This window comes from Protopterus annectens, chromosome 3.part0 (assembly GCF_019279795.1).
Source record: "Protopterus annectens isolate FY-2018-M chromosome 3.part0, PAN1.0, whole genome shotgun sequence".
NCBI classification, from domain to species: domain Eukaryota; kingdom Metazoa; phylum Chordata; order Ceratodontiformes; family Protopteridae; genus Protopterus; species Protopterus annectens.
The window spans coordinates 1,928,111,247-1,928,135,686 of NC_056731.1; the positions used below are offsets into that span (position 1 = coordinate 1,928,111,247).

At 36.9% G+C, this 24,440-nt stretch overlaps 1 protein-coding gene across 1 annotated transcript in view; it reads left to right on the forward strand.

Moving 5' to 3' along the window:
- LOC122797191 (unconventional myosin-Id-like) overlaps positions 1–24,440 on the forward strand; it is a 2,023,191-nt gene that overhangs the window by 467,880 nt on the left and 1,530,871 nt on the right. The window contains exons 8-9 of the mRNA XM_044066013.1: positions 18,484–18,690; positions 19,390–19,535. Coding sequence (XP_043921948.1) covers positions 18,484–18,690; positions 19,390–19,535 — 353 coding nt within the window. The remainder of the gene's footprint in view (positions 1–18,483; positions 18,691–19,389; positions 19,536–24,440) is intronic.

Here is a 24,440-nt window from a genome sequence, read left to right on the forward strand (position 1 = left end):
GAGCAAAATCATTGTAAATAACATTCAAGGGGGCATGCATCAGGGATTAAATAATTGGATTCTAATAAATTCTTGAATTTTGACTAGGAGAAGATTTTAGTTCTGGAAATGATCAGCAGTTTCTAAACATGCAATCACCAAACTGCGTGGGCTCTCTATCAATTTAAGTAAATTATAATGCAACTCAAAAGTAAAAGTTCTGAACTTTAATAGATCAGACTTTGACAAAGTGAGGCATTCTCTCAGAAAAACTGCAGCAAACATCATGTAATGGGTATGAAAGAAAAAGAATGGAGATTAATGTAAACTGCCATCAATTAATCTACTAGAATTTGTAACTATGCATATCAAAAGAAGAAAGGAGCAACTGGTGAAAGAATGAATGAATATTAAATTACATTGAAACCAGTGGAGTTTAGGACCTAGGGTAACAGAAATTTATACCTGGAAAGTCAAAGCTGGCAAACCTATTATGTATGGTTCTTAAAGTGGTTAACCAAGATAACAAAACAAAAAGACATTATAACCATTTCATAATTAGACTGTGATGTAAAGAATGAGAGGTGCTTTTGCTGGAAATTTTTTTTTTCTTTTCTCACCTCAGTGGAAATCACTATCACCAAACACCTAATGGGGAAACTTAGTTCTTCTACTGTATGACCTTCATCAGGCTTTAACATGAAAGTACATTATAGTTCATTAAATGCTTCGGAAAAAATGTGAACATTTTAAATAACATATTAAATAAACCTATCAAAAAGTGAATTAAAGAAATAGTCTGACGGGAAGTTCTTATTTTATTTCATAAAAAACAACTGCCAAAATACCTTTTTTACCTTGGTGTTCCAAATGCTCTTCTACATTCGAGTTCTTAAGTGAGGATTATTAATAAAATGTCTAACAGACAGGATTATAATCAGGTCTGTAATCATAACCAAAGTGCAATGTGTTTGAGACATAGATGCCAAGAAATTAAAATTGAGAGCAGAAGAAACTGAAGCTTGAGAGGTGAATATTGACATCCACATAAAGAACATATAACAAGTGAGTTATGGCTAGAGAGACCAGACCATACTTCTTTCTTGTATACGGAACTTTAGTTACACCGATATGCTACTAGTTATAGAAAAAAAATGTATGAACATTAAAATGCATAAAATATTTAACACTGCCACAAAGACAATTGCCAGAAGTGGTGAGTTCCCATAAAAAAAGGTATAAAATACTGTCTGTATTGACACACACACACACACACACACACACACACACACACACACACACACACACACGCACGCACACACACACACACACACACACACACACAGAGTGTGACAAGCCTGAAATGTGTCTGTGGCTGCTGTTATACATTATCATGAGACTAGAGTTTAACAATATTGAATGGTACTCAACCAAACTTTGTAAGCACCTTTCCAACTTCAGAAAGGTGCTTAACAAAGCTACATTTTCCTTCAATTCTGAGTGTAATTTTAAGGCTCTGTGTACTAAAAACTATTTTTTTCCAGGCAAGCCTTTATTTTGGACACATTTTATCACAATTCTTAGGATACCCTTCTCATACTGAAGATAAAATACACCCTCCCAATATCTGCTCTGTGTTGTAGCCAAAACACCAGCATGCATTAAACTGCTGTCCTCAAAATGCTTAAGATAATTTCCCACTCCAGCTAAGTGGATGCTTATTACAGATCTTGCTTCTCTCCCACTGCTCTCCCTTACATTTAATCTCCTATGTTTCAACTACTGCCCCCTGCTGATATGTAGGATAGCATTCAGGTCTCTTCAGTCCCTTAGCCAAATTACCTTCATTTAGCAAAGGCCATGTTTTGTCTTAGCCTTTTTTATTTATCCTTTGTTAATTGGGATAGTCCCACAAGGCTAGCAGTCTCTTTTTAGGGGAGACCCACAATGGTATTTATACTTCTAAAGGAAATTTGGCCAGGGCCTTGGGGAACTTCACCTACTCTTTTTGATAGATGCCATAGGATCTTTTACATCCACCTTAGCTACAGCCAGTTCAAGCTGATTAGACCTCAATTTAACTTCTCATTTGAAGGATGACACAGTAGCACAGTACCCCCCCTCCCATACTGCATTGCAGTGTCCGCAATCAATCTGCCTGGTGTGGGAATAGAGCCCATAGCCTTCTGCACCAAAGGTGATTGTGCTACCTGTTGCACCACAGATGACCACTTATCTTTTTCTTCTGATTACTCTCTTCCACAAGTTCTGAATGACTATGTTTTAAAAGTTAAGTTCATTGCTTTGTTTAGCATAGGCTACTAAAACTGCATAGTGAATGTGTTGTTGTTGTGTCTTACTTTATATTGTCTTACTAAACATTGTTTCAAAATTTTATAGTGTACTCAATTACAGATCTAAATTCAAATTTAAATCCTTAATCCCTAACCACTTTATAAATACAAGACTCAGACAAGATAACAATGACATGACCAATAACTGGATTCATCAAAACAATTTTGCAGTACATGGAGCATGCTGATTGTGCTATAAAATCAACAAAAAGTAAGTCTGTTATACATCTTTCTGGCATCAGAAGCATGCATAACAAACTTTATATGCCTTTAAGAACTGTTATAATCTGATCTTGTGCACAACAGCATCAAATATGATTTGACAACTTTAAGAGCTGTGAGATACTGCCACACACACATAAACACACACACACACACACACACACACACACACACACACACACACACACACACACACAAGGATGTACATGCTCACCTTCACACAGACCATATTGCGTGCCATTAGTGTCAGCTGCCCCCACAGCAACACCAGCCAACTTCCTAAAAATCTGGACTCAAACTAAAAAAAATTGTAAGTTAAAATGACATCTATTTCCATCAACAACTTTACTTGTTCTTGTGTAACCATTTCAAGCCCCAAGTCATTCAGAATTAGTGTATCAACGGTTCTAAAATGTCATTTTCATGAACAAACACAAGATTTTTACTTTTAATAAACTCAAAAGATTCCTTAATAAAAGATGGACTCAGCATAACAACATTTTGTAAAAAAAAACTGTGAGCTTGAATCCAGCTTTTTTAGGCAGTTGAATGGTATAGGTAAGGGCAGCAATGGCACCCATCTATGCCAATATTTTATGACTGATGGTAGAATATGATTATTTTTAAATCTTGTTTCAATCACATTACTTTTTCAAATGTTTGATGGATGACATTTTCAAGCTATGGTGTAGAAATGTAAATGAGTTAGAATGCTGTATTAAGTTACTTGATTCAAGATGATGAACATTTATCTTTTACCTTTGAATTTCATAAAGAATTGCACACAAATTGCACATTAGGAACTCTCTCTCTTCTACCTTGTATATAATCTATAGTCAGCTTTATTGCTTGCCATAATATTTTGCGTATTACCTTGTATATAATGTATGGTCAACTTTATTGCTTGCCTTCATATTTTGCTTATTTTTCTTTTATTGTATTTCACATATTGTACTACTTTATTATTGTGTTAATATTGGTAACCATTGTTTCTCCCCAGGCCTCCGCTGAAAATGGGCCAATACTCAGTTGGACTTTCTCTGTAAACAATTGTCAAATAAACAAATAAATAAGGAACATATTTTTTAGATTTGGAGATTTATGGCAAAGAATTATCTCTGTTATGCAGAATATTCAAAAAGCCTATGTAAACTATTGCCTCTCATATGATAACATGCCCCCTAAACTTTTTAAAGAAAAATTGTAAAGGGGTGGCTTGCAAGGGTGAAACACCTTACTAATGAGAATGACTTTTTTAACAAAGGAAGGTTATTGTTGTCCAATACAAATGTCAGAAGAGGTTATGCAGCTAGGATGGCAAATTTACTTATCAATGGTCAATAGTGGGAGAGAGCTATGTTTTTCTAGTTAGTTAGTTGTTCGGATTCCAACAGAGTTGTTAGAACTAATAAGGAATTTAGAACTACTATTTGTTAAAATCTTAAGTAGAAGAACCTTTAATGTTCAACAACTGGAAAACATTGAAGCAGTTCCAGGAAACACTGAATTTAGTAGATAGCAAACCCATTTTTGAAAGGAAGATGGATGAGAGTTTTTCAGTGTAGGCTGAATAATTTGACCCCACAACTTTTACAAAAGGCAAAGTGCAATAGCTACAATCAGTATAAATATATCCACCTTGGGGGTTTCCTAATTGAAACTTAAAGTATAAGTTTGCACTGTGTTTCTATGTCTATGTTTATACTTTATGCAGCGCGATGTACTAAATGTTACCCGTTCTTTATTGGGATACATTTTTAAATTTCTGAAAACATACATGATATAGAGCCAAAGGATAAAACCAATGCTTTCTTTGAGAATGCAGAAATTTGTGGCAAGGACAATTGTTATTTTCGGCTATTGATGAAATCAAAGATTACAGGTTAAGATGGGTTGCAGTGGATGATCTTGATAGGAATGAGTATTACTGGCAGATTAGATTTAATGCCTTGAGGTCTCTGGGTTTAAATGATGTGGATAATTTTAATATATTTTAAACAGAAGGAGGTTACAGCACTGATCATGTATGTGATTTAATCATGTGATTTTGTTCCTATTTAGCATGTCACTAATCATGTGATTTCTTCTTTCTTTCTTTTTTTAGCATATCAAATAACTGATTCCACTGTTTGGTGAAGTCTTTTAGGGATGAACATATTGACTCTGGACACTCTGTGTTACTAAAATTATTTTATTTACTACAGTCAATGTTTTTTGTATACTGTTTTTTTTTCCATTGGCCTTTTTGCTTTATATAGTTTTTATTTTAACTTTTTTTTTCTTTGTATGTTGGAGTATATCATGGTAGCTAAGGCTCCATTTACTACAAAGAATTCTGATTTGTTTGCCACCATAACTTTTTGTTAATGCGTTCTTTTTGCCTTGAGATGAATTTATTGAATTAATTTCTCAATCAATCATTTAAAACTGATTATGATTAGTGAAACAGTTGTAATCCTCTATGCAATGCCTCCAGGCACCTGATATTGCCTGTTCATATTGTCATTAATATTTCCAAACCATGCTACATACATTCTTTTTAAATATTTAATCTTACTTGATGAGCAACACTGACACTTCTGCCTGATACAATTAAAGAGATATTAAATGTTGGTCATGTGCTATTTATTTATATTGTCATAATTATCATAGTTTTCTAAGTACCTCAACCACTAAATAACAAGTGCAGAGCTGTTTAGAGTCATATGAAAGCTCACAGCAGGATAAACAAATGCTGTTGACAGTACACAGCTTGATTGGTTACTGAGATATTCTAGGTTGTTGGCTAAACATTACAAAAAGTAATATATAATATGACATAAAATCCAGTTTAATTTAATCCAATGAATGTGAGAACTTTAAAGGTGAATTTACGCTGAAAATGTGCCATTCTGTGCTTCTTTAGTTGCACATGGTTCTAGTTCTATGGACATTTATTTGAAATGTGAGAATATAAATTGATACTGTCAAAAGGATCAGGGTGTGACTACTGGAAGTTAGTGTACAAACTTCTAGAGCTCCAATGCAGGGAATGAGTTAATTCTTGTTGCTAGCTGAAAGAAACAAACATAAAAAGAAAGTAAAAGCAGTAAAAGCTAGCACTTTTTTCATTAGTCAAAATTAAAAAAAGCAGAGCACACCAGCACAACACAGAACAACTAGAATGTTAGAAAATCCTCTAATCCTAATTATGCAATGCATACCCTCAAAAAAAGAGGAGATAAATGCTGGTAAGTTCCTCTTTTCCTCTTCTTCTTATCTTCTTTATCAGCAAAAAAAGCTGGCTCTAAATAAATATATTATATTTATATGCCTAGAAAATATGGAAAGAATAAAAACAACAAAAATCATGTCCTCCAGCCTCCAGTGAAAGCTGCAACAAAAATGCAGCTTCAGTGTTGATGCATGGTTGCAAAATGAATGATTTGAAACAGTGTAACCACCATCACAATTGCAGTCACTAACTGTTACAATATTTAATGTAGTGCAGGTAGCACACTCGCCTTTGCTGCAGAAGACTGTGGGTTCTATTCTAGGCTGATCTACCAGGCTGATGGATAGTTGACAATAGAGGGTGCTACATAAGGAGTGCTACAAACCATGGACTGATCTGGCTGAGTTGGTAGTAGCTGGGGTGGGGTAGTAGCTGGGTGGGGTGTGTGGGGGTGCAGGAAAAGGTGGGTGTGGAATGAATGAATTTCATGGCAAAGAAGGAAAATTTTCCATGGTTAGTATAAATAAATAGACTGCTATCCTAGTGGGACTAAGCTGGTCAACAACTAGTGGGACTAAGCAATGAATGAATGAATGAATAATGCATCCATGTAGTGCATCTCCTTCATAAGTCAAAATAAAAGACATCAGTACTCAGGTGTTGTAGTCTTGCTCATGAGAATACACAGTTTGCAAATGCACTTACTTGTCAATGGTTAATGTAAAGTTGGATATAAAAAAAGAACATCAAATATGTGTTCTGTCACAATGTCAGAGCTTTGTGAGTGACAGCAAATGGAAAAGATAACAGTGAAAAATGTTGCCTAGTAGCTCCATGTAGCAACCAAACTTTCTGCTACTAAAATAATAACACAAAGAAATCTAAATGTGGGATTGCATATGACTATACTATAGATACTGTATATGTTGATACAGATACAGAAGTACACACACACACACACATATATATATATATATATGCATACGTATTTATTTACTTTTAGAGTAAATCTATGTTTTATTATTATTATTGCTATTACTATTACTATTATGACATTGTCAGGGATACCTGAAAGATGGGTGCTTTAAAAGTTCAGGGCATGTTGTAAAATTTGTACCATGCACACCCCAGTGCCTTATTGTGGCTGTAAAGGACCAGATTCCAAAAGGTCTTGGCTAACATTGTGAGGGGCCTCCTCTATCATAAAGTGCTATCCCAAGCATACTACTGTGTTTCTCTCCCCCAGTATGCTGTGATACCATGGAGTGGAGTATGCCTAACAAATGGTAGACACTTTGAGTGTATGGCACATTATTGCCATGGAAATGCAACTGGATTCAGAAACATTCTACATTAGTGAATCTCATTACCTCTCCATAGTGTTTTCTGAAGGCAGACAATCCTATCATGTAACCTCAAACAGCCTTCAAACATAGCTAACACCATAGTGCCACACCTGTATGTTGACCATACTGCTTCAAGTATGACAAAAAACTTTGTCATGCATGCAGTAGTTACGCAACACAATAGGAGGCATATTATGATAGTATACAGCTGCAGTGCAAAACATTTAGAAATGCGTGCTGTTTTTACATTTGCCTTCTGTGTATGAAGTAGATGATTATGTCAATAACAAAATTGCACATACCTGCTGCCATTGTCCATAATTGTGAAGCACTGTGTTACCCATGAGAAGTGCTCCCTTGGTATGTCTGCTGTGTTAGGGCATCCATAATGGCATTTCCCAAGTGCAGTTCCACTGGTGACATTCAGGGGGAACTCTAGCTAATTGCAGAACTTCCCACTAAAGTGAATAGGGTACGTGATATGGAATATTTATTAATTCATATTCTGTGCCAGTTTATACTTAATCCAAATTTTGGGGCAGTGATAAAGTATTTTGTTATGGACCTAGACATACACCTATGCGACTTCTTATTAGTAAATCTTGCATGAGGAATTGTATAAGTCCTTTTTGGAATCAGGTATGGTAAGAAAGCTTTGAACATCCCAAAGCTTTGAACATCCCAATGCAATAGATAGGCTACATTATGTGGAATATTTATTAATTCGTTCACATGCTATGCCAATGTATACTAACTCCATATTTTGTCACAGTGATCTTTAATGCAGTGAGTTGCCAACAGACTTTAACTTTTGGAAGTGGGCTTAATCTCTACTTGTATATTGTATGGCTGTAAGAGTTACTTAACCAGACAATGCTTTTGGGTTTTCCATAAACAGAGATCTAGTTTGTCCATTAAATACCCAAAGTCTAGGTTCCTGTATGTCAAACCTTTCTCCCCTCAGGAAATAGGACAGACAAATGATATGGATAGTTTCAGAAAGGACTTTTCAAGGAGAAAGCTGTATGAGGTAGTGCAAGAGGTATGGATCTCTGTCCAGACCATGTGGAAACATCACTAAGTACTTTGAGTAAAACTCTATGCCCAGCCATATAAAGTGCTGTAGACAAAATCAGTTAATTCAGATCCTTTATTGACTGAAATGGACATGTGCTTTAAAATGAGACACTTGAGACTTGTTCTTACTTAACATCAAATTAATAAAAATTAAATGTAAAAAAGAGAATAAAAAATGAGTGTGACCAGACAGTCTTAGCAGGCAACAATAATGCTGTATTATATTTTCAGAAAACTCAGCTTTGGAATGAGAAGTTACAGTCTTTGCAAAGGTGAAACAATTTTTAAACTCATTCCCTTCACTGGAGCTCTTTTCAGTTTGCATTCTGACTCCCACTGGGTATGGCCTAAATCTTTTAAAGAAATTAAGGTATCACAAAACAATTCTAACAAATCTTCTTAATTCCAGAACCATGCTACTAGAAAACTGTAAATGGCAAAATATTCACCACAAAATAATTATTATAATGCTTCTGTTAATTTGATTGTAACTTTTAAAGAGGATTATATAAACCACAATAAACACAGAAAATATTCATTTTTCTAAGTTGTATAAACACCTAATGATATCTCAGTAACCATTCACAGAACACACATACTACCAGCAGGATTTTCTTCATACAGCTGTGAACTTTCATATGAGGCTAAGCAGTTCTGTCTGTGTCATTTGATTGGTGAGATATTTAGATAAATATGAAAATTATTACAATACAACTAAATAGTATACCAGTAATACTCCATATCTCTTTAGCTGTACGAGACAGAGGTCAAATCAAATATTAATACAATTGTGTTTGCCATCACATGAGCTTTAAGATGAAATTTTCTAATACTGTATGTGATAACCCCACTCTGGACCAATTAATCAAGGAACCTAAATCCTCACCACTGACACTGGAGAGGGACATTCTCTTGGAACAAAAATGGATACACCCAGTATTTCTAGAGGCAGCTCTCTGCATCAAGCACAATTTCCCTTAACAGCACACAGAGAACATGCTCAGTCTGGGGTCTGTGTTTCTCTGTCTGTCTCCCTCCAGGTCACCAGTAAGACTCCTTCACTGGCACAGCTGTAGAACTCAGACCTCAGATGAGTGACCAAACCAAATCCACCAGCACCCTCTCTGTGAAACCAGTGGTTTGTGTCTTTACTTCAAGTAGCTGACACACACACGTGCACACACACACACACACACACACACACACACACACACACACACACACACACACACACACACACACACACACACACACACACACACACACACATAAATGCGCACACATGCTTTGAGACTTGATTTTCACATACACACACACACACACACACACACACACACACACACACACACACACACACACACACACACACCTGCGAAAGGCTGGCACAGATTTACTAGCTATTCTCACTTCTGTACAGACTATAAGTTAGTTACACTGCCATCAGACACCCAAAAGCCAGCTACTCTAAGGCTCTTGCAAGGGTACCAAATTATACTGAGTGAAATTAATATTAATAAAAATAGTAATGTTGACCAAACGGCCAGGCTTTCAGGATTGGCCAAAGTGTCACTAAATAGATATAAATCCTCTAAAAGTTTAAAATATTCTTTAAAGGACCTGCTACAATGAAAAGTCTAAATATATTTAATAATAATTAATAAAAGAGCATGAAAATGTTAAATATCTATTTACAATAAACACCAGAGTTTCAATCACAGGAAAAATTAAAAATGCCACAGGTGGACAGGTTCACAAAGTTACAGAAAAAACAATACTTAACTAATCTCACTATATTTTCCTGACTGATACGAAGAATTATTATTCCCTGGTTGCTGACTAGAGCAAGGCAAGATGAAGTAGGTAGGTAGGTGGGAGATCCTTCTTTGTCATCTTACAAAAAAAAAACAGAGTGCCCAGAGACTTAGTCTCATCTAGTATTAAATATTATTTTTAGTGATGGATTATAGAATGACATCACATATATCTGGTCATCTGACTTCTGCCTCCCATGCAAACCCCCATTGCTAGCACCTATTTGTCAATAATACACACACACAGAGCCTTGCTACGATCTGCTGCAGCTCTTGAAAGTCATAAAACAATTTCAGACCTTCATCCTTCCAGAGTAGTAATTAGTTCACCCCAAAAACAATGCAGAAAGTTTGCTAGTACAGACTTTGTGCCTCTCGCTGCATTGAGATCTGTAAGATAACATCTTTATGGCCTAGGCCCAGTAATATAATTTCTTACTATTTTTTTAAAGTAATGTGGATTGAGATTAACCTCTTCTCTTCCAGTATCCACTGTTACAATATGTATCCATTTCCAACATTACAATAATATATGTACATTTCTTCTTTTGTCCAGCAGGGCACACTCTTGGTACATTTTTAACACAAATGGCTTTACAATTACATCTGTACAAATCAGTTTGATATTCAAATAACATATAATTCTTTAGTAAATTCCAGCTGGCTGTGCTGGCATATGTTACACATCCACTGCTCTACTTCTCATGGCATAGCTGGCAATAGCTCACATTGTCACATCTCTCCCCTCCTTTGAAGACTCACGCTAGTTTTTCAAATGACGTTTGAGAAACATTGCTTGAGAGGAATGAGCCTGTCTGAGAATACATTACCCCATGCCCTGTCTAGAGAACCCATCTGCATTGCCAACCCCACACCATTGCTGCGCTGTCATGTCATATGCTTTTAACCTTAGGCACCACCTTAGGAGCTTTATATTTTGCTGGCTGGCTCAATGTAACTTAGATCCCCCTCAGACTCTACAAATACTTAGCACAAGGGTCTCACTGTAATGGTAAGGCTTCATCATATTAACATGATGCAATCTGTACCCCTTCCTCCTGTCTAGCAGTTCTAACATGTAGTTAACATCAATGACTGCCCTTACCACTTTGAAGGGTCCTTCCCTAGCTGCCTGCAGCTTATTGTATCTGACAGGAATGAGAACTATAACCTGCTGTCCCACAGCATTCTTGTCATACCATACCTTTTTCTGCTGTTGGACTCCTGCCAGGTTCTCCTGAACCAAGCCCATGAGCTCCCCAAGCCTTGTCCTAAGGTTTAGGACATATGCCACAACAGACTCCTTGTGGGATTCACACTCACCCTCCCACTCATCACAAATCAAATCTAAAGGCCCCCTCACCCTATGCCCATATAGCAACTGAAATGGTGAAAAATGTGTGGATTCCTAGGGTACTTATCTGTATGCAAACAGGAGATGGGGAAAATATTTGTCCCACTCTCTCCTAAACCGGACTGCAAATGCCTGTAGCATGGTCTTTAGTGTAGAGTTTATCCTGTCCACAAGATCATTAGTCTGGGGATGGTAGGGGGTGTTTTTTAGGGGCTTCACCCCACAGTGCCTCCACACACAAGCCAGCAGGTCTGACATGAAGTTGGCACCTCTGTCAGTCAGGGTTTCTTTTGGGAAATCTACCCTGCTGAAAATCTCTAACAAAGCATTTGTCACCTTCTCTGCCTCAATGGAGGACAGAGCCACCAGCTCGTGGTATTTAGTAGCATAATCTACTACCACCAGGATATACTTCTTCCCTGTGGAACTTGGGTACTCAGAAGCCCCATAATATCCATATATCTACCTTCTGAAATAGCTCCTCAATCACAGGTAAAAGCATTAAGGGAACTTTGACCTTGTCTCCTGCCTTGTCTACTTTTTGGCAGTGCTAACAGGTCCTACAGTACACTGTTACATCCCTTGCAATCCTAGACCAATAAAAGGTCTATATAATACGTCTCTTGATATGCTTTATGCCCATATGACCTGCAAGAGGAAAGTCATGGGCTATGGTTAGAAGTGCCAGACAGTAGAGTCTAGGCACTACCAACTGTTGCATTACCTCACTCTCTAGCCCTCCCTCAGGGGTCCACTCTCTATACAGTAACCTTTAGTTCCAGTATACAGACTCCCCTTTACCTTGAGAATCAGGTGCCAGCCTAGCTACCTCCCTCAAGCCTCTTAGGGTTGGGTCTGAGAGCTGAGCCTGTCTCAATGTGATCTTTGTGACCCTTCCCAGCTCCACTTCCACAGGAAGACTGGGTAGTACCACTCACCTCTGCCCTTGCGGTCACTCTGTCCAAGGGAACATCAGTACCAACCAGCAGTTGTGGTACACCTTCAGGCTCACTGCTGTAGGGTAACTCCCTCCCTGAAATAGCCACCTCACTAGCCCTGGCTTCAGGTGCGGGGACTGTCTGGGCCTCTGCTAGGCTATCAGACCCAAATGCCTGTCCCCAAGCCTGATTGCATGTAACTGTATGTACGCAAGGTAGTGCATTATCAAAATCATTCCCTATCAGGGCATCTACAGGGATATCCTCAAACACACCTACTTGCGTGCTTCCTTTTCCACCATCCAAGTCAAGGTGAACCCTGGCCAAAGGCATTTGGAATGGGGTCCCTCCTAACGCTCTGAATGGAGTGGACTGTCCAAGCAAGTATGGCTCCTCTTTAACCACTGCAGGCTTCACAATGGTTATGTCAGAGGCTGTGTCTCTCTTATCAGTGGCCTGTTTTCCATCCACTAAGGTAGGATATAAACTCTTGTGATAGTTTGATACCCCTGTTGTCTCCAGACAACTTATCACTGGCATACTGTTATTCCCACTTGTTGGCACCCCCATCATTTATTCCCCACCTTGCCTCTGTGGACATCTATAGGATACACTGGCCCCACTGGTTACATTTAAAACTTTTAACCCTTGATATTGGCTGTGTACCTGAACTAGTGGCTTCCCCTGTTACTAGTGGACTCTGTTGGTATGGTTTAGGCTGTCCACCATGGGTTCCCTTGTGGTCATGTGCAGCACTGGGGATTCTGTTCTTGTGCAGTGATGGCCTGCTTGCTAAGTAGAGATCTCCTTTTCCCCAGCTCATCTGTAGAGTTACACTCCCAGTCTGCCAACCAGATTCTCATATCCTCAGGCAAAGTGATAAGGGGTGGTTCCCTCATCAAAAGGTCTGCCAGTCCTTCAAAAGTGGTGACCTAACACCATCTCACCCACCTATGAAAATAAGTGCTTAACTCAGCAATATAATCACATGAACCTTCATCTTCCTTGTGTCTATGCTCATGAAACGTCTTTCTGTAAGCTTCAGGCGTTAACTTAAAACATTCAGTTGAACCGTTCTTTACTTTATCGTAGTTTAAACAATCAATATCAGACAATTTAGAAACAGCAGTTGCAGCTTTACCATGTAGTAAGGGGGTCAGGAACTGTACCCAGACACCTTGGTCAGCATTATACTGTTTACATACTCTTTCAAGTGTATGAATAAAATCAAAATTATCACCCTCTGTAAATTGTGGAAGAAATTTACTGACCTTTATTGCTTCTGGAGTTTGGTTATTCCATTCCTCATTCCCTCCATGATCCTGGCAGAGTCACCACTACTCTCTCATGTTGACGCTGCTTCTTATTTTCTTCAACCTTCTAATGCCGCAGTCTCTCTGTTGATACTAATTCCATCTGTTTCTCCTTTTCTCCAGCCTCCAAATGTTGCAGTTTTTCTGACGATTCTAATTCCAAACCTTTGGCTTCTAGTTCAAATCTCTTTAACTCCAGATGGATTTTAAGTCCTCTGAGGAAAAGGTGAATTGTCATGTTTCTGAGGGCTGCAAATTTCCATCACCAGACTGGTTATCCACCTGGTTGCTGGTCTGAGCTGTAACTAAGGCTGAAATAATTTCCTCTTTAGTCAGGTTGGCATGCACCAGTCCTTTGGCTTTTCACACCTTGGCCAACTGGTTATTTGTCAGCTTGCCACAATCTCCTGCTGACATCTTTGCCTGCTTTCCTAATTAAGCTAGCAAAAAAAATAAATAAAACTGTTGTGAAATGAAACACTAAATGTTTATCTTTTGGCTGCTGAGAATACACACCTTCACTGGCAACTGCCTACAGGCTACAGAAGTTCAATTAATATCCCCACCATTTCTCACCAATATGTGATGTCCCCACTCTGGGCCAGTAATCAAGGAGCCTCAATTCTCACCACTCACACTGGAGAGGGAAGTTCACTTGGAGCAAAATGGGTATGCCCAGTATTCCTAGATGCAGCTCTCTGCATCGAGCACAATTTCACTTAAGAGCACACAGGGAACACACTCAGCCTGGGGTCTGGTTTCTCTATCTGTTTACTTCCAGGTCCCCAGCAAGACTTCCCCTACTGGCACAGCTATAGAGTTGAGACCTCAGCTGAGTGTTCAAGCCAAATCCTCCAGTACCCTCTATGTGAAACCAGTGCTTTGTGTCCCTGCTTCAGGTAACTGACAAACACACACACACACACACTTTGAGATTTGATTTTCACACACACACACACACACACACACACACACACACACACACACACACACACACACACACACACACACACACACACACACACACACACACACACACACACACACACACACCTGGAAAAGGCTGGCACAGATTTACTAGCTGTGCCCCCTTCTACCCAGACTATAAGGTAGTTACACTGCCCTCAAACACCCCAAAGCCAGGTAGTCTAAGGCTGTTGCAAGGGTACCCAATTATAATGAGTGAAATTAATACTGATACAAATGGTAATGTTGACCACCAAACAGCCAGGCTTTCAGGAGTGGCCACAGTGTCACTAAATAGATATATGTCTTCTCAAAGTTTAACAAATTCTCTAAGGGACCTGTCACAATGAAACGTTTAATATATTTAATAATAATTAATAAAAGAGCATGAAAATACTAAATATCTATTTACAATAAACACCAGACTTTCAGTCACAAGTAATATTAAAATAACACATGTGTACAGGTTCACACAGTTACAGAAAGAAACAATACTTAACTAATCTTCCTATATTTTCCTGACTGATTTAAAGAATTATTATTCCCTGGTTACTTACTAGAACAAGGCAAGTTGAAGTAGGTAAGAGATCCTCTTTTGTCAAGTTACAAAAAACAGAGTGCCATGAGACTTCAGTCTCACCTAGTATTAAATATTATTTTTAGTGATGGATTACAGAAGGACATCACATACATCTGGTCATGTGACTTCTGGTTCCCATGCAATCCCCCATTGCTAAAAAACTGCCAGGATATAGCACCTATGTGTCAATAATACACACACACAGAGCCTTGCTAAGATCTGCTGTAGCTCTTGGAAGTCGTAAAACAATTTCAAACCTCCACCCTTCCAGAGTAGTAATTAGTTCACCCCAAAGACAATGCATAAAGCTTCCTAGTACAGACTTTTTGTTTCTGGCTGCATTGAGAACTGTTAAGAGAACATCTTTATGGCCTAGGCCCTGTAATTTAATTTCTTACTATTTTTCAAAGTCAGGTGGATTGAGATTAACCTCTTCTCTTCCAGTATCCTCTGTTACAATATATACATTTGCACAGTTACAATAATACATGTACATTTCTTCTTCTGTCCAGCAGGGCACACTGTTGGTACATTTTTAATACAAGCAGCTTTACAAATATATTTTTAGCATATGCACCTGTACAAATCAGTTTCATATTCAAATAATATATAATTCTTTACTAAATTCCAGGTAACTGTGCTGGTATATGTTACACATCCACTGCCCTACTTCTCCTGGCATAGTTGGCAATACCTCACATCGTCACACCTTATATGTAGTATGGTTTTGGAATTATTAAAACAAATATGAAAAAACAATATCTGATGCCTAGAGGCATCAGTAAGATGTAGCTGCAGAAGGTTCTGGAGGTATTATGTTTGGAAATAACATGAGAGAAGCAATATCTTTACTACCATTGTTTTAAATTTTATCTCATTAGAACTACTTCTTAATAGAAACATGTCCAAAACTTTAAGCACTCCAAAATGTCTTGCTATAGTATATTTACAATAAAAAGACCACTCATGGAGATAAAAGACTGTCAATGTAATGCACCTTGTAACAAAGTAATGAAGGCACTAACTCAAAGTGTTTTATGACAGTTTGAACAATGGGCTGTTATTTCCATGCACTTCATGAATGTGCCTTTAATTTCAAAACTTTGGGTTCAGGTGGTGTATCTACACAGGCAGTCAACCCTGTAGAAGATGCCTATCATGTTGACTTATTTCATTAGCATCTATGTGGTGTGCAATGTCTAGCAGCCTCCATGCAGTTTACATTCTTCCACATTTTCTGAAAAAATAAACTTAAAAAGTAATAACATTTTGTTTCTGGAAAAAATGTGCATGTGCGTGTAATTTTATATACATTTTAAGGACTTAAGTGTTTAATTTCAGCTTCATCTTTGCCAGGCTATAGTATTGCGTAAAAGTATAGCTGTCTTTGATTTCAATTTTTATTCTTTAGTCACACTTCCATTATCAAGAACACTTATTTTTTTCTATTAGCCTAAAAAGTATTTTATACTATAATAAAAAAGAATGAAATATCCTGCCAGATATCACAATTTTCTAATTATTTTGGGATTTGAAGTGCTGCAAAAGTACTAATGGAAAACCTTCAGTGAATGTTGGGTTTTAGAGGCCTTGATTTAGCTCATACTAAAATGTAGTACACAGAAAAGCCTAAAAATAGTTTAGGAATGGAAAGTGTATATTGGTGTAATACTGTAGTATAACACAGAGGTCAAGCATCCAAGAACCTTGAAACAAAATACTTCAGCACAAGGACAGAAATTAAAAGAGCTGTGGAACAGAGTGACATTAAATTATAGCACTGGTAATTAACATCAGGGAGTCTACTTTGGCAAGTTGACATAAAAATCACAGCAATAGCTGATAAACATCAGTGGTTCTTATCATCACTTGGGGAAACATACATTCTTCATGATCTTGCACAAATGAAAGATCAAATTTAGGTCCAGGGTTAGCTAGAGAAGGGGTAAGGATCAACCCATGGATAGATGACAGAATCCTATGTGAAAGGTGGACAGATACTGCAGACTGTACTCTTTGAACATAGATTTTGCAGGGAATGTTTTGAAAAACATTTTGAATTTCTGAAACAGACAAAAAGATGAAGCTATATTCAAAATCAGACACTCACAGCTGTCACTCCTGCATCAGTTCTATGATTCAAGCCAACTATGAGATTTACTTTGTATATAATTTATTAATATATTGCATTTTGTCATTCACTCTGTATATGATCTCATGTATCTATTGTGTTTACCCTGAAATGAGACTGAAATAGGTCCACTGAGTTGAGTACTCTTCCCCGGTTAACACATTAAAAACAAAATAAATAAATAAGTATATATAATTCCACTACATTATAACCAATTTTTCCTTGCTAACTATTGCTGACTATGACTGTTCCTCCCTCTTTTCTCAGTTCTTTCTTTGGTTACTTGCACAGGGCTTAGGTCTACATGTGTCAGATGTAATGCTTGTCGCAATGTTTTAAGTTCTCTACATTCATCCCCACAGTAAATGCCCACCATTATACTGGCATTCTGCATTTTGCTGTTCAGCATTTCTGTTATCTGTTCTGTATGTAATGGCTGCCATATATTTCCATTTGCTCCTTCATTCCTTTTATTGTGAGGTTTGATGAGAAGAGCACTGGTATACAAAATGGAGGACCTACTCTACCAAAGATTCCAAAGACGTGGACAGAAGAACACAGAATGAAGCTATCAGCAGCCTCCTGTTATACTTCATTTTAAGCTGTAGTCATGTTACCAAATATCTAGATTATAGGAGATGGGTCCTGAGTAGGTTAGATTATATGGGCAGTGTTTCTCTATTTAAATTGTCGGTGTATATCTCAATGAAATACATCTTTCTTGTTTGTAACCAAGAGCTTTTAACACTAATACTATATCAACATTTACTTAGCAAGAGCAGAACACATTATTAGAGGAGCATTGCATGACATTCATAAACATGAACTCAGTGATATACATTACTCATAAATGTATCTCCTTTCATCAGAAAGGAGTAGATTCAGGAGCTGTAAACACAGAGAAGAAATATGAGGTTCTTCTAGTAGGACCTTACATTCAAAAGTAAAAAAAATATACTGACAGTCTGAAACATTCAACAAGCATTCTAGGTTGCTGATATTCTTCACCACATTTGCTTTATGTCATTGTGGTTCTCTATCACCACATTATCACACTTAAAAAGATCACAACTCTAAACGTGTTGCGAATAAGTCACTGATGTGTTGTTTTGAAAAGAATGATGGATTTCATTGGAAATACATGTGATGATATAAATGCTTGGGAATATGAAAGCAAATCCATTCTCCTTTTTTTCAGGGTAATATTGTCTTTGGCTCTGAGGCGGATGTCACAGTAATTAAAAATACTGAGCTTGTCACACACATTGCTGATCTAACCTCAGCTACACCAGAGGATGTAAGCAAAGCCTTGTTGTTTCGCACTGTTGCCAGTGGAGGCAAGGAAGTCTTTGAAAAAGGACACACAGAAAAAGAAGCAAACTATGGAAGGGATGCTTTTGCCAAGGTAATAATAAATATATGCTATTCTTTAGAAAATTAATTGAACAGTAATTAAGAATGATTTCACTGCTGTGGGTTGACAGTAATAGCCCTTTTCAAATATACTTTGCGAACTACCTTACTTGTAATAGCTGTCATTTCATATTGAAGCCATTACTGAAGATGACTAATTCCTCACAGTAAGATGCTGTCCGGTTCGATTCTCAGCTAGAGCATCTTCTGCGTGGAGACATGCATGAATGGGCATACCTTCATTGAAGGTTTTGCATCAGGGCTGGTAATTCGGCATGTAAAAATCAACTACCAATCATTAGCAGACTGGAGTTCCGCTGTGGCGACCCCTAACCGGGAAAAGCCGAAATACACAAACAAACTAATTTCTAATGATAGTATCTTTATCTATATTAATACAATGTTGAAGTCATGTCTGATTAGATAACAAACATTCTGTAGCCATATTTTACATGCTAGCTGTTATACTGTGGTAATAATCTATTCATTATGATCTAATAGTTACAAATTGGAAGTCACTAAACAAATTTATGTTGCACAAACATTATCAGAAGAAGTCATTTATAATTTTGTGCTATGTTTCTAACATTCTTAAAAAGCCTGTATCCCCTAATGGGAGAGTCCAAAAAATGTATCTTTTTGTATGACCCGACCAATTTTTATAACTATGTTGTTTTTCTTTCTGCTGTAGGCCATATACGAGAGACTATTCTGCTGGATTGTAGCTCAGATAAATAATATTATTGAAGTAAAAGACTATGACCCCTGGCTTCATGGCAAGAACATTGTAATTGGTGTCCTGGATATCTATGGCTTTGAAATATTTGAAAAAAACAGGTGAGACAGAAGTCATGTGTAGACACACAGAGAAAATATAAAGGAAAGTATAGTCATAGATAAACCCCAAATGATTTTGTTTTATGTTAAGCTAGGAATGCTGATATTTTGATTTCTAGGTTGGGGATTAACATTTTAGGTCTAGAATTTTCCTACAGAAATTAATAGAGGTGGTAATGTTGGCATACAAGTGGTAATAAGCTATTACTCTAGAGCAAAGAATAACTGGGGTAACAGAATCTCTCACTGAAAGAAGATGAGTAGTAATCTGATATCATTGTCTGGTTCTCATGGCTGTACATAGGGTAGTGGTAAGGCATTTAAAAGTCTGCAGTGACCACACCACAGTGTGGTTCACAATCCCTGGGACATAAATTGGCGGGATAACTAGGAGTAATATGTACAGCTACAGGAGGGTAGACCAGACCTTGCTTGAAGCCTCACTAAGAAGTAATACCTTATATAAGAATGAATCAGCATTAATGGGGATCTATGGGAGTATAAAGACAAAGGAATTTATGAAGGTCTAGGTACCTGTATATTAGGAAGAAGAAGCCTACTAAGGCAAAACAGGTATCATTTTTAAAACTACTTTCTCTACCAGTACTCAGAGCAGAACATTGCAAATTACAACTCCTCAATCTGCTTAGCTTGCAGTTGCTTCCAATGGCAGACATCTCAGTTGTCCTAAAATATTAGGGGTATTGTTCACTTTGTATCAAACATTTGCTGTACCCCTCCCAAAACTGGACATTTTGAGTAGTTTTGTATTAACAGTTCCAATGTTTAGTGTCCTGAGATGCTAGACTTTTACCCTAATTAGTTTTGCTTTGCTCCTTATTCAGGAGGTAAAAAGTTGAGAGCTTTGTCCCTTAGAGGAGGTCAAAAAAGGCTAAATGAATAAAGGATAGGTACAACAACAAATTTTGAGTTATAAATGAATGCAGAAGTGAACCTGAGATTGAGTTACAATGAAAAAGGGAGATGGGTTTTATGAAAAAGTTTATGAAAAGGGCAAAAATGTTTAATTCTTTGTCTTAGTATTTATTAATGAACCAAAAGGGTAAATTGGCAGCTGTAGAGGAAATGGCATGCAGTAATGGTACAGGTAAACGCAGGGAAGAAAATTAAGGAGACTGAGGACAGGTTTGTGAATAAAGAACAGTAGCCCAATTGTCTAAAGTAGTGGTGCTTAGACATCTGGCAGATGTGCCAGGGCACAGCTAAGAAAACAATCTCTGCTTAGCAACTGGGGTGGTACTGAACAACTGCAGAAATACAAAGACAGTATCATTGCACTTATGGGAGTTGACAAAGACACAGACAAGTGCTATTCAGCCAGTTTGATGACCATCGCAAAAAATGGCATAAGAGAGAGTTCCGTGGAGGAAGCTGGTGAGTTTGGGGATGTCAGAAAACAGAAGAAGCCCTTATTAAATATTAACACCATAAAGATAAACCCCCCTTCACATGAACATGGCATTTCTCTTATGTTTTTTTTTTTTATCTGATAAAAGTCTACCATTTTAAAAGTTAAATAGGGAGATTTTATCATGACACATGACACCAGCAGTTGCATTTAAACTATCCTTGTACAAAACACACACACACACACACACACACACACACACACACACACACACACACACACACACACACACACACACACACACACTTTTGAATATATTTGTAACTCAATGCCTTAAAGATTGATTTTACCACAGGTTTCAATGTGTAGCTGATATTAAGCACCAAACTACTTCTAGAATTCATTTTAGTGATATATTTGTATTCACCTCCCTCAGTATACTTTACAACATATTATACAATGACTGTCCATTAACATTCAAAAACAAACATGCTGATTGGTCAGCCCAACCATTGTAAATTGAGCATATACCAATGGAAAAAAGTCCAGTCACTTGGACTTTTTTCCATTACTATACACTATAACTTTTTAAGTTTTCTTCACCATAAAAAAATAATAATAAAATTAGAATCTGGACAGTCCAGAGGTACAAGAGAGACAGCATACATACATACAACTATTTCAAGCATGGGCATTAATGCCCTTCTAGCTTGCCAATATACCAGAACACTTGTTCCCATAATAAGTGTCCAGGCTGTTCTTAAAAATATCTAAACTAGTACTTGCTTTAATTAATTTTGTAATCTGTTCCATGCCTCGGCTACTCTGTCAGAGAATCAATTAGTACACTTCTTATTCCTATAGAAACTTCTATGTAGGTTGATGATTCTCTTGCACTTTTTGATAATCCCAAAAATTCCCAGAGTTGGTTGTCTCTAAATGCCCTATATACCCGGATAAGATCTCCTCTTAGATATCTATAAGAGACACTGTACAAGGTCAAATATTTTAGTCTTTCATAATAACAAAGTTTCACATCTTTGGATGCACTTGCTATATTTATGCTGTACTCTTTCCAGTTTACTAATGCTTGTTTTCTTATAGGGTTTCCATATTGTTATTACATACTGAAGTTTGGGTCTAATGTAGTTAACAAACAATGACTTCATCATTTTTGATTTCCTTGACTTTATAAATCTTTTTATAGAACCTATAGTTCTATATCATGATCCAAGTGGTTGATATGATTAGAAAATCTCATAGCTGGATCTACCCATATGCCAAGGTTCTTAAATAAGTCTACAGTTTCAATCACTGTATGCTATATTAAATATTCACCTTTCAATTTATGTCTCCCAAATCTCATATGTTTAGGTTTTGATGTATTTATCAGCATATTATTCTCCTGTGCCCAAATGGTCAATTTAGTCAAGTTATTTTGCTGAGATGTAAAACGTAATCAGTTTACCCAATTTCAGGTCATCTGCATATAGACTGTAGAACACCTCAGGTGAAAAAGTTAGGTGTGAAAGATACAATCTAAACAAGTAAGGGCCTAGGACAGAGCCCTGTGAGACACCCTGACTGTAACCAAGGATTTCACCTGTCCAGTTGTTGCATGATACTTGCCATGTTCTATTTGTAAGCCATGCAGCTATCCATCTTATCAAGAGTACATCAATACCTAGTTGTACTAATTTATTGATTAGTGTTTTGTAAATGACCCTGTCAAATGCTGAAGTTAAATCTATATAACTTTCATCACAGCGCAATTTTTCATTCATAACTGTTATTATATTGTTGTAGAACATCATGTTACAGGTGGTAATAGATCTATTTCAACATATGCATGTTGATATATGGTTTCAAGTCCCAACCTATCCAGTTCTGACAATAACTTATCCAATATTACCTTCTCCATTATTTTCCACAACATGAAAGTAGACTTAAGGGTCTAAATGATTCTGGGTTTGTCTTATTCCCCTTTCCCTTAAAGACAGGTTTAATAAGTGCATGCCCCCAATCTTGAGGAATCTCCCCATATTTATATGACCTAGTGAATAATAAATGTAATGGTAGAGTAAGTTCTTGCTGAAGTGTTCTCAGATATTTTTACTAATTCCATCTCCTCCCTGTGCTTTGTGTGGATCCAGTTTGTGCAGTTCTTTTTCAATATAATCTAATTTGATTCCAGTATCTGGGGTTACCTGGATGTCACTAGGACAATTTACCACCCCTTTTGTGGAGCCAAACTGTTTTGCATAAGATTTTGTAAATATATCTATAATTTGTTGTCTGAGAATACATTTTAGAATCTGCACACAGTTTATCAATTTGTATATCTTTACTCCTACCACATCTTATGTATTTATAAAAAAGGTTTCCTATTATGCTCAATACCATTATATAAATTGTCTTCAAATTTTTCTTGATCTTGTCTCACACTATGCTTAATCTGTTTGTCCAGCTTCTTTATTTCAGTTTTCAAAGTTGTAGTTCGACCTCTCCATTTCTTATATTTTTTGTCTCTCATCTTAATCAGATATCTTGTTCTTATGGAAATATATCCCCCTGACATTGTATGCCTAGATCCTGATGTTAAACATGTTTTGATTTTTTTTTTTTACTTTAATTTCTCTTTCAAAACTTTCCACATTCCATCTGCAGTTTTTCCACTGAACACTTCACTCCAGTTAGTTTTACATAGTGACTGTTTTGCTTCTATATGTAATTAACCTTCTGTGCACTGGTTTAGATTTCAGTTTGGCAGAATTATCTAGTAACAAATTAACCTTTATAACCCCATGATTACTGCATATCAAAGGTGGTAAAACTTGATTTGAAATAACAGTAATTTCTTTAGGAATACAAGCAATGTCTAGTGTGTTTCGTCCCCTGGTAGTTTTTTTTTTACAGTCTGAAGCATGGATAAAATACTAGGAAAATCAGGTGTGTTATTCAAAACCAAAGAAAAGTACTGATATCTTTGTATTTTCTCCTGCCTGTCTCTCTTGTACCTCTAAAGTATCTGAATTTCAACCTTATTTAAAAAAAGGAGCAACAAAGATCTTCCTTTCTCTGTTGCTTCCTTTCCAAACTACTAATGTACTATGTAAGTGCGGGAATCTAAGTCCTATACGCATGTGCAGTACATCAAAAAAAGCAGCAGGATATCCAGTGAAAGCAGAAGAACACAATGACGCTGTCATACATAGACATTATTTAAGAAAAGTAAGCAAATTTTTTCTTAAATAATGTCACTGTATAATAGCAATAACTGACTCCGTGGTGTGGTATATTGGAGATTTACCCACATTTGGCTTTGTTTAATCACGAGGGTGAAGCTACTTAAATATATCAATTCTGAGATCATACAATACAAGGGAGAGGGCATGTTCCACAATTTATGTATTACAAAAATCTTGCAAAAAGCCAAGGCCTTTCCTGTTGCCCAAATTAAGCATGCAGGAATACATTTGACTTCAAAACCAATTATTTTATAGATGTAGATAAATAAACTGGTTCAAAATCACTAA